General features: G+C 41.1%; 1 protein-coding gene across 3 annotated transcripts in view; it reads right to left on the reverse strand.

The window, feature by feature from the left end:
• The window catches only part of SETX (senataxin), a 94,554-nt gene that overhangs the window by 63,466 nt on the left and 17,655 nt on the right, over positions 1-13,433 (reverse strand). For all 3 annotated transcript variants that reach the window (XM_054997409.1, XM_054997408.1, XM_054997410.1), the window contains exon 2: positions 12,117-12,297. In XM_054997409.1, coding sequence (XP_054853384.1) covers positions 12,117-12,296 — 180 coding nt within the window. In that variant the 5' untranslated portion in view covers position 12,297. The remainder of the gene's footprint in view (positions 1-12,116; positions 12,298-13,433) is intronic.

Raw genomic sequence — 13,433 nt, forward strand, 5'->3', positions numbered from 1 at the left:
GGGTCAGTCACAGCTCTCTCAGAGCTCTCGCAGCCCCATCCACCTCACAGGGTAATTATTGTTGTGGGGATAACAACAACACTTCGTAACCCACTCTAAGTGAGCATTAAGTTGTCCCGAAGGGCGGTATATAAATCGAATGTTGTTCTTCTTCTTCTTGCTGCCCACTTTTTGCTGATTGGAGGATGCCTGCGGGACAACCCCACCCTGTGCTCTCTTTTTCCCATCCTGGCAATGTGAAATTTTTATCCCTTGTGTCAGCACATTTTCGAGTATCATTAAACACTCGCCTGATAGCAGTATCTTTCTACATCGCAACAGGAAGGTGCAGGAGAGATCTCTGCTCTTCCCACGTGCTGGCAACAATTGGTACCTTTCCCTGCCCCCTCCCCTCCAGTATCAGGGCCATTTGCTTCCTTGCACTTCCAGAAGGCACCAAGGCGCTCGTTCCTCTCTCCAGCCACTTCTTCACAATTTGCTGCCTTTTTGCTTGGCTCTCTTGACATGCCCTGACCTCCACAGGAAGGATTTCTTCCCTTGAGTAGCTATGTCAATAGGCAAGTCCCTTTTTTTAAAACGCTTTGATATCCAGCACCCTTCTCTACTTTTAATGTTTGTTTTTCATGAGATTTTCTAATGAGTTTGGGGGATATTTCTGATCACTTTTGATTCTGGTGGGGTCTGCTTCAATAGCCTGCTAGAGACATTTAAATGACTATACATTAAGAACAAGCGGCTTGAAAGCAATTAATTGGATGGGGGAGTGCTTGACTCTTGGTTATTCCAAGAAATAGGACCATAAGATGTGTCCGCTTTATCCTCTAGGAAGTGAGTAATCTGTCAACAAATGTCTTCCAGTTGGTTTGCTACTGGACAAGCAAGAGAGAATAAAAAAGGGAAGCATGTGGTATGCGGTCCAGGATTAACAGCTGCGTTATTAATACCAAGATTGGCATAACTGAAAAGGATGACAAAACTGAAAGCTAAAGTGCTACAAACCTGGTCCCAATGAAGGAATCTGCGAAAGTGCATGTGGGAGGAAAACAACTCTGAGTACGTTTAAAAATAGAGTTAAGGCTAAATCATGAAAACAAAGATAAATTTCAGCTAAATCATAGTGTGCAAATACAGATCTGTGTGCTCAGTCCAAAGTACGCAGAAACCCTGACCTGCAGGGACCGTCCTGCATCTGGTCAGCTGGACTTCCTGGGAGTCAGTCACTCACTTGGCTGGCTGGCATCAAAGGTGCAGTGGCTGGGGCTGGAGTTTGTGCCTAGCAGACTGGCTGATCCAGCAATGCAGCCCTCTGAAGCCTCAACCTAAACAGGCTGAGGGGTGCTCTGGCTCAGCTGCATTGCCAGCAGGTGTTGGAGCTCAGGAGGCTAGATTTGCTCCGGCCAGGATCCTGCAAAGAAGTCTCTTTCTTGGGTGTTCAGTGCTGCATTCGTAGGGGGATGCCTTGGTGGTCTCTGGTGCTGCTGGCGTATGGTCTGCCAGTGTCTCTGCAGTACCAGGCCCTTCCCGAATCTGCTGGTCCTCACGCTCCTCCTCTGAGCCCTCCAGGTTGGGTCACATGGCTAGTAAGAGGAGCTCATGACAAGAACACTGAGAATGAACTGCTGCTAGATGAAATGGTTTATGATTCTACTGCTGCTGACAAGACACAGATCCCTAGATTTTCCGCGCGTCACAATCGGCATTTTACATGTTTCCTCTCCCTCCAACTCTACATATTCTGTTGACTTTGAATATATTTTGTCCGCCTGATGACACAGCCCACAAAAGCTTATGCTTCAATAAAACTCATGGTCTTTAAGGTACCACAAAAATCCTTTTTAAAACTTGAGGCTTTATGCACATTAATAGTTGCTGTTGGTTTTTAATGCTTGCTGTTTTTGAATTTACTGTTGCATAATGCCTTGAGGGAATGTAAGAGATCAAAGAATTGATTAGAAAAAAAATAAATGTGACTTCCGGTTTGGGATCCATGGAGGTCTAACGCAGCTCTAAGTGCAGAGCTGACCGGGCTGCCGTTTCAGCGGCCGGAGGGGCACAAATAGCCCCTGGCCACCTGCTCTCAGGCGGAGAACAGGCAAAGAACGCTCAAAGACCTCAGGGCGTGTTGATCTCGGGCGAGGGGGGGTTCTGCGCTAAGGATTCTCTCTCGACCCTTGAGGTCCCACCCTTTGACAGGTCGGCATAGATCTCTGCGGCAGACCCGGGGCCAGTGCGGCTGGCATAAGACCTTCGTGCCCAAGCTTCAACAGGGGGAAAACAAACGGAAAGAGAACTTAAGATTGAAGCAGTGATTACAACCCAGAAAGACGTTTGAAAAGGTAAAGATCACTATCTCCTGAATTGGGATGGATTGTTAAAAGTAACGAAGTTTTAAAAGGACTTTTTAAACTGCAACAGACTTACTATAAGGAGGGGGAAACCCGGCAAGAAATAGATTCCAAAAAGGACTAAGTAAAAAGAAGTAATTTCAGAAAAGAGACATTTGTTTATCATACCTGTGGTTGAGAATCGATAGCAGGCTGTGGGAAAACTTCTACCATCGCGAGAGCTGCAGCGGAGAGTCGGGAAACAGGAAGTACGTAATAGTGATAGAGTCGCCAGAAGGAGACGGCCCCTACTGGAAGACAGGAAGAAGGGCATCGCCATTTTTGAACAGGGAAGGGCTTTGGCTTCAGCAAGGGCGGAAGTAGGACATCTTGGATTGCAAAAGGGTACAGAGAAACCATAGAGAAAAGACGCCCGACATTTTGGATTTTTGAAGCGATTTTTGTTCATTTAAAGGACCGGGACTTTTAAATTAGTTAGAAGGACTACCAATTTGGACGCCACGGAGCTAAGAAAACGTGCAGACTTGTGGGAGCGAGGTAAATCAAGCCCCACGATGTCGAAGAAAGAGTGGCAAGCAGCCATAGAGAACTTGGACAAAAAATTTTGTGAAATGCTAAAGGAGCTTAAAGAAACAAAATTGGAGTTGGTGAAAGAAGTTAAAGATGTCAAAGAGACAGTTAAAAATGAGTTGGCAGAAGTGAAAAAGGGAATGGAGACGATACAAACCGACCTGCAGGCAGCGCAGCAAAAAGTTAACGATGTGGAGAAGGTGATGGACAACCTTACAGAGACGCAGCGAACGGACATGAGAGTAATGAGGGGAAGAATGGCAGTTGCGGAGAGTAAATACATGGAGAAGCAGCTGAGGTTTCGAGGTTTGTTGGAAGTAGAAGGAAAGACAGCACAAGAACAGGTGACTGAAGTGTTAGCTGAATACCTGGAAAAGGAGGAGGAGGAGGTTGTGGCTTTCCTGGATGTGGTGTACCGAATAAATTCCAGATTTGCGACCCAGAGAAAGGTACCAAGGGATGTGATAGTGCAATTTACGACAAGGAATGTAAGGGAAATGATAGTGACTAAGCAATTTCAAGATCCATTGATAGTTGATGGCAAGACAATTATCATCATGAAGGAGTTACCCAGATCGGTGCTCTTGGACCGGAAAAAATACAAAGTGTTAGTCCAGACTTTGAAAGACATGAAAGTAAGATATAGATGGGAATTACTGGAAGGGATATCTTTTGAATTTGGAGGGGTAAGAAAGCGCATCAGATCTGAATTGGAAATGGAAAGGTTCATGATGGACAATGAAAAAGACTTACCAACAACAAGGCCTTGAATATGGGGTGCAAAGTTTTATCGTGGAATGTAAATGGACTTAACTCACCTAATAAGCGAAAAAGTATTTTCCACTGGCTATTAAAACAGAAATGTGATATAGTTTGCTTACAAGAGACTCATATTAGAAATCAGGATGTAAAATACCTTAAAGTAAGTAAATTGGGCATTGAATTTGTAGCGGCCTCAAAAAAGAAAAAAAGGGGAGTGGTACTATATATAAAAGAAGAGCTGCAACCAAAGGTGATAATTAGAGACGGGGAAGCCAGATTTATAGCAGTGGAATGTATTTGGAACTTAAAGAAAGTGTTGGTGATTGGAATATATGCGCCTAATGGAGCTAAAGAGTGCTTTTTTGAGGATTTAAAGAAGCAACTAGATGAACTTTCATATGATCAGATAATACTTGCAGGAGACTTCAATGGAGTTATGAATTTGGAACAGGACAAGAAATCAGCCACTACACAAAAGAAAAGAGGACTATTACCAAAGGCTTTTTTTGGATTAATGCAACAGGAAGCGTTGGAGGATGTGTGGAGAACGCAGAATCCCACAAGCAGACAGTATACCTTTTTCTCTGCAAGACATTCTACCTTATCGCGTATTGATATGATCTGGGCCTCAAAGGACTTAGTACTCTGGACTAAGGAAGTAGAAATAATGCCCATGGTAGGCTCAGATCATAACCCAATTATGTGGAAATTTGGAAAAAGAACTAAGAGAAAAGGATGGAGAATAAATGAGGATTTGTTGCAAGAGGGAGAAAATATGGAAATGTTGAGAAGGGAGACTAAATTCTTCATACAGTACAACATGAATCAAGAAGTACCAACCAACAAGGTATGGGACACGTACAAAGCAGTAATCAGAGGTGTATTAATGGACTTAAATGGAAGACTTCGAAGGAAAAAAGAGGAGAAGAGACAGGAGATTATGGAAAAAATAAAAGCCAAAGAAATCCAGCTGAAGAAAAGACCAGGGAAAAAGAAAATATATCAGGATATTAAAATCCTTCAGGAGCAGTTGACGGCCATGAATAATAAAGAACTGGAATGGAATCTTAAAAGACTGAATCAAAAGTCGTTTGAAGGGGCGAATAAACCTGGGAAATTTTTGGCATGGCAATTGAAGAAAAGAAAGGAGAAAAAGATAATAAATAAAATATGTGATGACAATAAAGTACACTTGGAACAGGTCGCTATTAGCAGAGCCTTTTATAAATTTTACGCTAAATTGTATGATAAGAAAGAAGTGAATAAAGATGCGATAGCCGCATATCTGGAGAAAATGAAGCTTCCAGTAATGTCTGAGGAGTGGAGAGTTAAACTAAACAGCGAAGTAACAGAAGAAGAGATAAGGAAGGCAATACAGTCAACAAACTTGGGAAAAGCGCCAGGGCCTGATGGACTTACAGCTAAGTTTTACAAGGCAATGGCCAATGAACTGGTACCGTTTTTAAAAGAGGTGATCAATGGTGTTTTGAGGGACCAAAGGATCCCAGATACCTGGAGTGAAGCAAATATATCATTGATCCCCAAAGAAGGACAGGACTTGACCAATGTCAAAAACTACAGACCTATCTCTTTACTCAATAATGACTACAAGATTTTTGCAAAGATCTTGGCGGAGAGAATAAAGGGATGGCTAGCCGAAGTTATTGGAGAAGAACAAGCAGGCTTTTTACCAAATAGACAAATTAGAGACAACCTAAGGACAGTCATAAACGCTATAGAATACTATGACAGGCGATGTGATAAGGAGGTTGGTTTCTTCTTTGTAGACGCTGAAAAAGCATTTGACAATTTGAACTGGGACTTTATGTTTGCCACCATGGAACAGCTACAAATGGGGGAAAGGTTCATAAGAGCAGTGAGAGAAATTTATAGAGACCAGAGTGCAGCAATTGTGGTGAATGATGAGCTGACTAAAAAATTGATTATTGGAAAGGGTACAAGACAAGGTTGCCCGCTATCCCCATTGTTGTTTATTTTGGTTCTTGAAATTTTGATGATGCAGATTCGAGAAGATAATGCAATCTGTGGTATAAAGATAAAAGACTTTTCCTATAAGGTCAGAGCATTTGCAGATGATATAATGTTAATTGTGGAAGATCCAATTGAAAACATGCCTAAGGTAATAGAAAAAATAAGAGTTTGGAGACTTGGCAGGTTTCTATGTAAACAAAAAGAAATCAAAGATTTTATGTAAGAATATGACCAAACAAAAACAACAGTTATTAACGGAAATAACAGACTGCGAGGTAACAAGTAAGGTGAAGTACTTGGGAATTGAATTGACTGCAAAAAATATAGATCTATTCAAGAATAATTATGAGAAATTATGGACTCAAATAGAGCATGATTTGATTAAATGGAATAGGCTGAACTTGTCATGGTTGGGAAGAATTGCAGTAATCAAGATGAACGTGTTACCAAGAGTTATGTTTCTGTTACAGACGATACCAATCATTAGGGACTCCAAGCAATTTGATAAATGGCAGAGGAAAATATCAGAGTTTGTGTGGGCAGGCAGGAAGCCTCGAGTGAAAATGAAAGTGTTACAGGATGCAAAAGAAAGAGGGGGAATGCAACTGCCCAACTTGAGACTTTATTATGATGCAATCTGTTTGGTATGGTTGAAGGATTGGATCATGTTGAAAAATCGCAAACTGCTGGCCTTAGAGGGATACAAAAAATTATTTGGATGGCATGCATACCTATGGTATGATAAAGTAAAAGCAGATTCTATGTTTCTGCATCACTATATTCGGAGAAGCCTCTTTACAATTTGGAAGAAGTACAAAGAATACCTACAAGAAGGAATTCCCTCCTGGGTGGTTCCATATGAAGTAATAGATCCAAGAACGGTCGATAATGAACAACAGTGTTTAACGCATAAGGAGATAACTCAAATAGAATCCTCTAAAATAAGAATAAGAACGCAACAAGAGATGTCTCCAAACTACGACTGGTTTCAATATAGACAAGTTAGAGATCTTTATTACTCAGACTGTGCGAAGGGAGGGATAAGGATGGAAGACTCAGAATTAGAGAAAGTAATTTTACAAGAAGACCAAAAGGAAATTTCTAAGGTTTACAAAGTGTTGTTAAAATGGTATACTGAAGATGAGATAGTCAAAGTGCAAATGGTGAAGTGGGCTATAAACTTTAACAAAGAAATAACAATGGAGGCGTGGGAATACTTGTGGAAACATACATTGAAAATCACGACATGTACCAATATTAAAGAGAATATTTACAAAATGATTTACCGTTGGTATCTGACGCCAAAGAAGATTGCGCTAGGGAACTCGAATATGTCTAATAAATGCTGGAAATGTAAAAAACATGAGGGATCAATGTATCACATGTGGTGGACTTGCGAGGTAGCTAGGCAGTACTGGGGGGAAATAATAAGAGTAATGAGTGAGATTTTACAATTTCAAGTTAATAAGAACCCAGAACTCCTGCTACTGAACTTGGGAATGGAAGACATCCCAGCACAACATAGGACATTGATATTCTATATGACAGCAGCAGCCAGACTTTTGTATGCGCAGAAGTGGAAAGTACAAGAAGTGCCAACTACTGAGGACTGGATTTACAAATTGCTGTACATGGCGGAGATGGACAAAATGACAAGAAAATTGAGAGACCTTGATCCAGGGCAGTTTAACACGGACTGGGGAAAGCTGAAACAATATCTGGTGAAAAAATGGGAGGTGGGAGGAGAACTGTGGCAGTTTGAAAACTATTGAGGTACATGGGAGGAGAGAAGTGACTATACCGAGGGGGTGGAGAGTTAATGGAAAAATTCTAAGCAACTTTATATGATTTTTAAGTATTATATTAAGTAGCAATAGTGTTGATACTATGAGAATTATTGGGATAGAAATTAACTAATCTATATTTTTTGGAAAGATAACCGTACAACATAGAGTGAATATATGCATACATACGTAAATTTAAAGATAGGTCTAATTGTTAGACTTATGGTATATGTATAGATAAAGAATAATATATAGAATAGAAGTCTAAGTAAATGACAATAAGTGTGTATAATAAGTATGTGTATAGCAGTATTGGAATTGATAAAGGGGGGCAAATTGTTTGTCCTATATCGAAGAGAATAGAAGGAGTAAGATAAAACATAGGTTATCAAAATGAATATTATTAGTAGTTTCAATGAAGAAGATAGATTAAGAGGATTTTATTTATATGACAATTTATATGACAATCTATATGTGAAAGGAAGTGGAAATAGTGCTTAGAAGAATCTGAAAGTATATTATAAATAAATAAATAAAATAAGTATGAAGGAAGTAGAGGGAAAGTGGATAGGGGGTTGGAAAACTGTTGGAAGTCAACAAAAAGGGGGGGGGAAGGGAGGGGGTTAGAATTAGAAAAAATTAAAGAATATGATTATAATTGTTATTATATGCTTCTAATCCAATAAAAATTCTTTTTAAAATAAAAGAAAAAAAATAAATGTAAAAACCTGTGCAAATATGGAAATGCTGCCTATGGGCTTAAGAGACCCATCCTGAAGGAGAAGCCTGGCTTTTCAAGGCACTGGACACAGGGAAGGGCTTTGCATCTCATTTTAAGTTTGATCTGCAGGGGAAGAAAAAAGAATCTGCAGAGCAATATCTTCTACTACGTGCAAGAATAGCTGAAGCAGCTTATGGTCAAATGCAAAGAAGCTGCAGCCATCTTGTGATACTCTTTTTTTTAAATAAAGGCTGAAATACTTAGTTTGAAGAGATAATTTTTGCAACATGATACATTGAAAGAATGTTAATATGGCTTCTAAAGATTATGTTTTGCTTTCTTGAAGAACAACACTTATACATAATGATAGGAATAATCATGTCCTTGCAGAATTGGTCTGGATCCACGGTAAGCACTAGCCTGCTTGATTTGGCTGGTGCTTGCTTACTTGACTGGTAGCTGAAAGGGGAATAATGACATCCCTTCCTGAAGGGATGTCATCACGTCGATGCTGGCAGCATGCTTGCACGAGAATTGTCCTCCCCGCAGCTGGGAAGTATAGGGATCTGGCAACCCTAGTGATATCTGCACCAGGCCAAACACAGAAGGTACCAGCTCCATTTCAGGGTTCTTTCTCTTAATTTGCACTGGTTGGGAAGGGCAAGGAGCTCTGTGCAGAAGACACAAATATGGCAAATAGGACTGTAGCAGGATCTTTCAACGTGAGATGGCACACAAATCCAAGGGAACTGAACTGCAGGGGTGGAGGAGAGGAGATCCTTTGATTGAGACGCAGTTCCTTAAGGATTTTTTTCTGGCAAAGCAGTAGCTGGCTCATATTGCAGTCTGACACGAGGTAGCTTTGCAACTACATGCAACACTTCATTCTTCCACAAAAAAACCCCAAAAACCCAAAAGCTCACCTTCCAGAGTCAACCAGGTAACAGTAACTTGCACTGATGAGCATAGATCCATTGCCCACACTAGCAGAGGCAGGGCACCTTCCTGTCTTTGATCTCTACGGCTGGTTTGATTTCATGACGCTGGTTTTGTTCTGGTCTTTCTATGGCTTTTGCCACTGTACATTTGAGACTTTAAAATATGGCACAATTACTAGCTGTGATCATCACTTGCCAACTAGCAAGTTGGTTTGCCAGCTGTACTGGCCAGTTCATTTGGACTTTAGCAATCTTACAAATGATGGGAATGGAAGCTTCTCTAGCAGCAGTTCTCAAAATTTACTCTTTAAATCCACTGGGATACCTCATTTGGCCCAACTTCTGGACAGAAGCTACACATGTAGCCAAATAACATACTGTCTTAATTTGCGAAAATTTTTAATTATTAGACTTGTTGAAATTACCTTTCTAGAAAACACATACTAGAGGAGTACCTGGGAGTTACCCACACATAGTTGGTTGTAGAGTGAATATGACCATGATGCTGTTAATCTTTATGGAGAAGCAAGCGACACCAAAAACAGTGCCTTGAGGGGCGCAAGTGACGTTACCCATTGATGGCAGATGCCTAGAACCTGAGATCCTTCCCTGAAACTACAAAAAAGCAATAAAAACGAGCACCACAGATCAAGTATAACTAAGAAGAAAGAAAGAAAAACAGGATGAAAACTTTTTGCCTGGACTGGTGAGGGGGAGGCAGGGGAGACAAACGAAAATGGAAGATGTATCTGAAGGCCTAGCTACTGAGGAAGATATGAAGAATCACACACCTGGCATAAAAGTAATGAAAGACTTTCTCCATGTATGAAATTCCTTTCTCGGTCCCCTGGCCATTCAAATTAAAGAAATTATTAGGGCTCTCCAAAAAATGAGAGCCACAGCTGAAACAGCACTGCAGCTAGGCCTTACCCACCAACAGGAAATAAAATGGCTCCAAAAATCTGAGTCTGAGCTGCAAGTAAAGGTAAAGATCTTTGTAAACAGCAAGATGCAAAGTAATTTCACTTTCATGGGTTCTCATGAACCTAATTTAGACCTTTTTAACAATGATGGCTGTCTCATTTGACAGAGCAATAAAATGAGGCCTAAAGACATGATTGCTAAAAACCCTGGATTGCCATAGCGAAGAAGCAGTTCTCAAAGAAGCAAGAACTAGAGGATCTCTTCCTTGCAAAGGTTCAGTCATCCAAATATTTCAAAATACTGATTTCTCCTGAGATGCTGAGGAAAAGGAATTTGCTGAAGTGCATGAGAGAGACCATCAGCAGAGAGAGACTATTTGCAGCACAACAGGAATATCGCTGGGGTTCTGTGTCACATTTAACCTCTATGTAAGTCATAGTTTTGCTTTCCAAGCAAGAAACCTCAATCAAGGTAGCCCACTTCCTGAAGCATGTCTACAGCAGATCTCCCAGTGGATTTAACCTCTTCATGAGACAGCTCCTTGGTCCCATGGGAAAAAACACTGACTAGAAGTTTATTTATTTACTTTTACTCCGTCATTCCACCCCCACAGAGCAACCAAGATGGCTAACAAATGAAGACATACAAATTGAAATTTCGTTTTTAAAAGTTGCAACCCAACAACCACTAAAAGAAATCCTAAAGAGAGAGCCCTTGTAAACATTTCTGCTTTATAAGTGGACTCTATGCTGCCATCCCGAGGACCCCAGAAGATGTAACATTATGGCTTGACAAGCCTCCTGACTGCTTGCATTCTCTTTCTTATGAGATTGTTCATGAGACCACCATGTTCAAACTACACAAGGTTTCATTTCCTTCAGTTTTATTTCTACTGATATTTTGCTATGCTCTTGTGGGTTATCTTTACACATACCAGCAAAGCAATGGACAGAAGGGAACACAATAGTTCACTGACTTAGCAGCTGACAAGTGACAAATGGGCCAATGGGCACTGTTCTTCAATCTGACTGTCTCATTTTACTCCCTTTATAAGACCTGCATTATGCTGCCTCCATGACTTTAGAGTTCCCAAAAGGTTTCTGCTGCCACTAAAGGCCTTCGCTCTCTCACTTTGACCAGCAGTACAGGAAAGCTTGGGAGGGAAGGCAGCATGGTACTATCCAATCTTCGAAGCTAAACAGGGTTGGTGTTTGGATGAGTAACCACCAAGGAAGATTCCACAGAGAAAGGCAACGGCCAACTACCTCTGCACCTCACTTGCCTTGAAAGCCCGTTGCAAGGGTTGCCATAAATCAAGAGGAAGGTTTAGTTGTATTTGGTGGGCTGATAGAATAGTCAGTGCGTGGGGATGGGCTGTGAAGTTAAAAGGGATCTTTTATTCTAGATAAAACAGACATTTTGCTTAAACAGAAACAGAGTTTCTTTACATAGGCATAATGGTTTCAGAGTAGTTCCAAAAGCATAATGGTTTCCTTAAGACTACTAGCTTCCTTGTAGTTAAGTATAGATTCTCTTCATATTTCCTAAACAGACCAAAATACAAAGACTTATTTCCATTGAGAGCCACTAAAGCTAATACCATCCACAAGAAAAAAAACAGACTCCTTCCCTCACCTTCAACCACCTCACTCTTCCTCTCACCCTCTCTGAACTCTCCCTCAGAACCATTCTCAAACTCTGCTCTCCTCTGTTCACTCTGCTCTCCTCCCCACCCCGCACCCCAGATACATCCACCATCTAACCATGATACACGCCACTCACCCATCTAGACCCCCTCTTTCTTCCCTTAGAAGCATGCCTTTTAAACCCTAGCAAGTATACATTCAAAACTCCACATGAATTAGCAGAAATAAAACACAGAGAAATATTTACATTTACAAAAAAATGATCAATGAATGAATGAAAGAACAAGCTACAATCAAATCCCCCATTCTGCCTTACTTGCCTGTTTTCCTTCCCTCAGGTCGTCCACCCTTTGACCAGGCTTCTGCTTGCCTGACTATGCCACAGCTGTGCCTAGAGGCTTTTAGCCCTGATGCTACAGAAGAGAGTAAATTACCTTTTGAAGTGATGGCACCTTATCCCTTGCTTTGTGGTACTCATCCACACACTCCACGCAGTAGCAGAGGTCATCGTTGGCTCCTGTAAGTTCACTGGAGGACAACTCCTCAGAAGCATAACTTTGTAGCAAACGGCTGGCATTGACACCACCAGGGGTACACCAACAACACGTACTCATTCTGCATAGATAAAACAAAGAAACGGGAAATATCTGAGGTCAGAATGCAGAAATATTCACACTCCACATCAGCAAGTTACCATAGGCAAATTTCCTGTGTTATTTTGGGGTACGTATACATCTGTATATTTATTGTGTTATTTATAGTTTGCCTTTCTCACCGAGAGGCAAGGCAACAAGCTACATAATGAGAAAGAATGAGAATATATAATGTTATTTTATAATCATGGAGTGACTATGCCAAACTATATCTGCCCACCCCCACAACACGCTACCAAGCACCTACGAAAAAATGAAGAGGTCAACCAGCTGCCAGGTTTTTAGTACCATGCTGGAACAAATGCTGTTTTTCTTTAAGGTGGCACTGGACTATGGTTGTTGTGGGTTTTCCGGGCTGTGTTGCCATGGTCTTGGCATTGTAGTTCTGCATCGTTCTCCGGCCGTGAAAACCTTCGACAATACATCGTGGCACTGGACTCCTGTTTTATTTTGCTACAAAAGACCATCATGGCCACTCCTCTCGAATGAGTTACTACAACCAGGAAAGCAGTCTTAACTGCCAGGGAAAAAAACAGCAATACTACCAACAGGGGCTCAGACAGAGCTTTAGTCAAGGGCTTGCAGAAAGAAGTTAAGATGCCAAATAGGAAACCTGTGTGTGACAGGGATTGCCAAGAGAGAAGCTACTCCAAGGAACTGCCCAACATGAAGATCCCCTGAGGTACTGTTCTGGATAACTCTGGTCAAGCCCGATTCAGATATAGGAGAGCGCTTTACTATATCAGATCAATTAATTCCTGGCAACTGGTGTCTCTCTGAACAATTCATCTGTAAACCTGTTCAATTCATCAGCAGCTCTCAAGTAGTCTTCCTGAATGAAACCTGTTGCTTCTTCATCAAAGCAAGCAAAGGCATTTCTGATTACATCTTCTGGATCAGTGCCATTTAGTTTCTCCCCCAAAATCATCGGAAACAGTGAAGTTTATTAGACCTGGGGCCTCATTCATCATGACGTCTCGGTATTCGTCAGTTGGATTCTTTCCAAGTGAACCAAGCATATAACACAGATCTTCTTTCTCAATGAAGCGATCTATGTTTTGATCAATCTTACTGAAAACTTCTTGAATCTGTGACTGA

This window comes from Eublepharis macularius, chromosome 14, assembly GCF_028583425.1.
Source record: "Eublepharis macularius isolate TG4126 chromosome 14, MPM_Emac_v1.0, whole genome shotgun sequence".
Taxonomy (NCBI): Eukaryota; Metazoa; Chordata; class Lepidosauria; order Squamata; family Eublepharidae; genus Eublepharis; species Eublepharis macularius.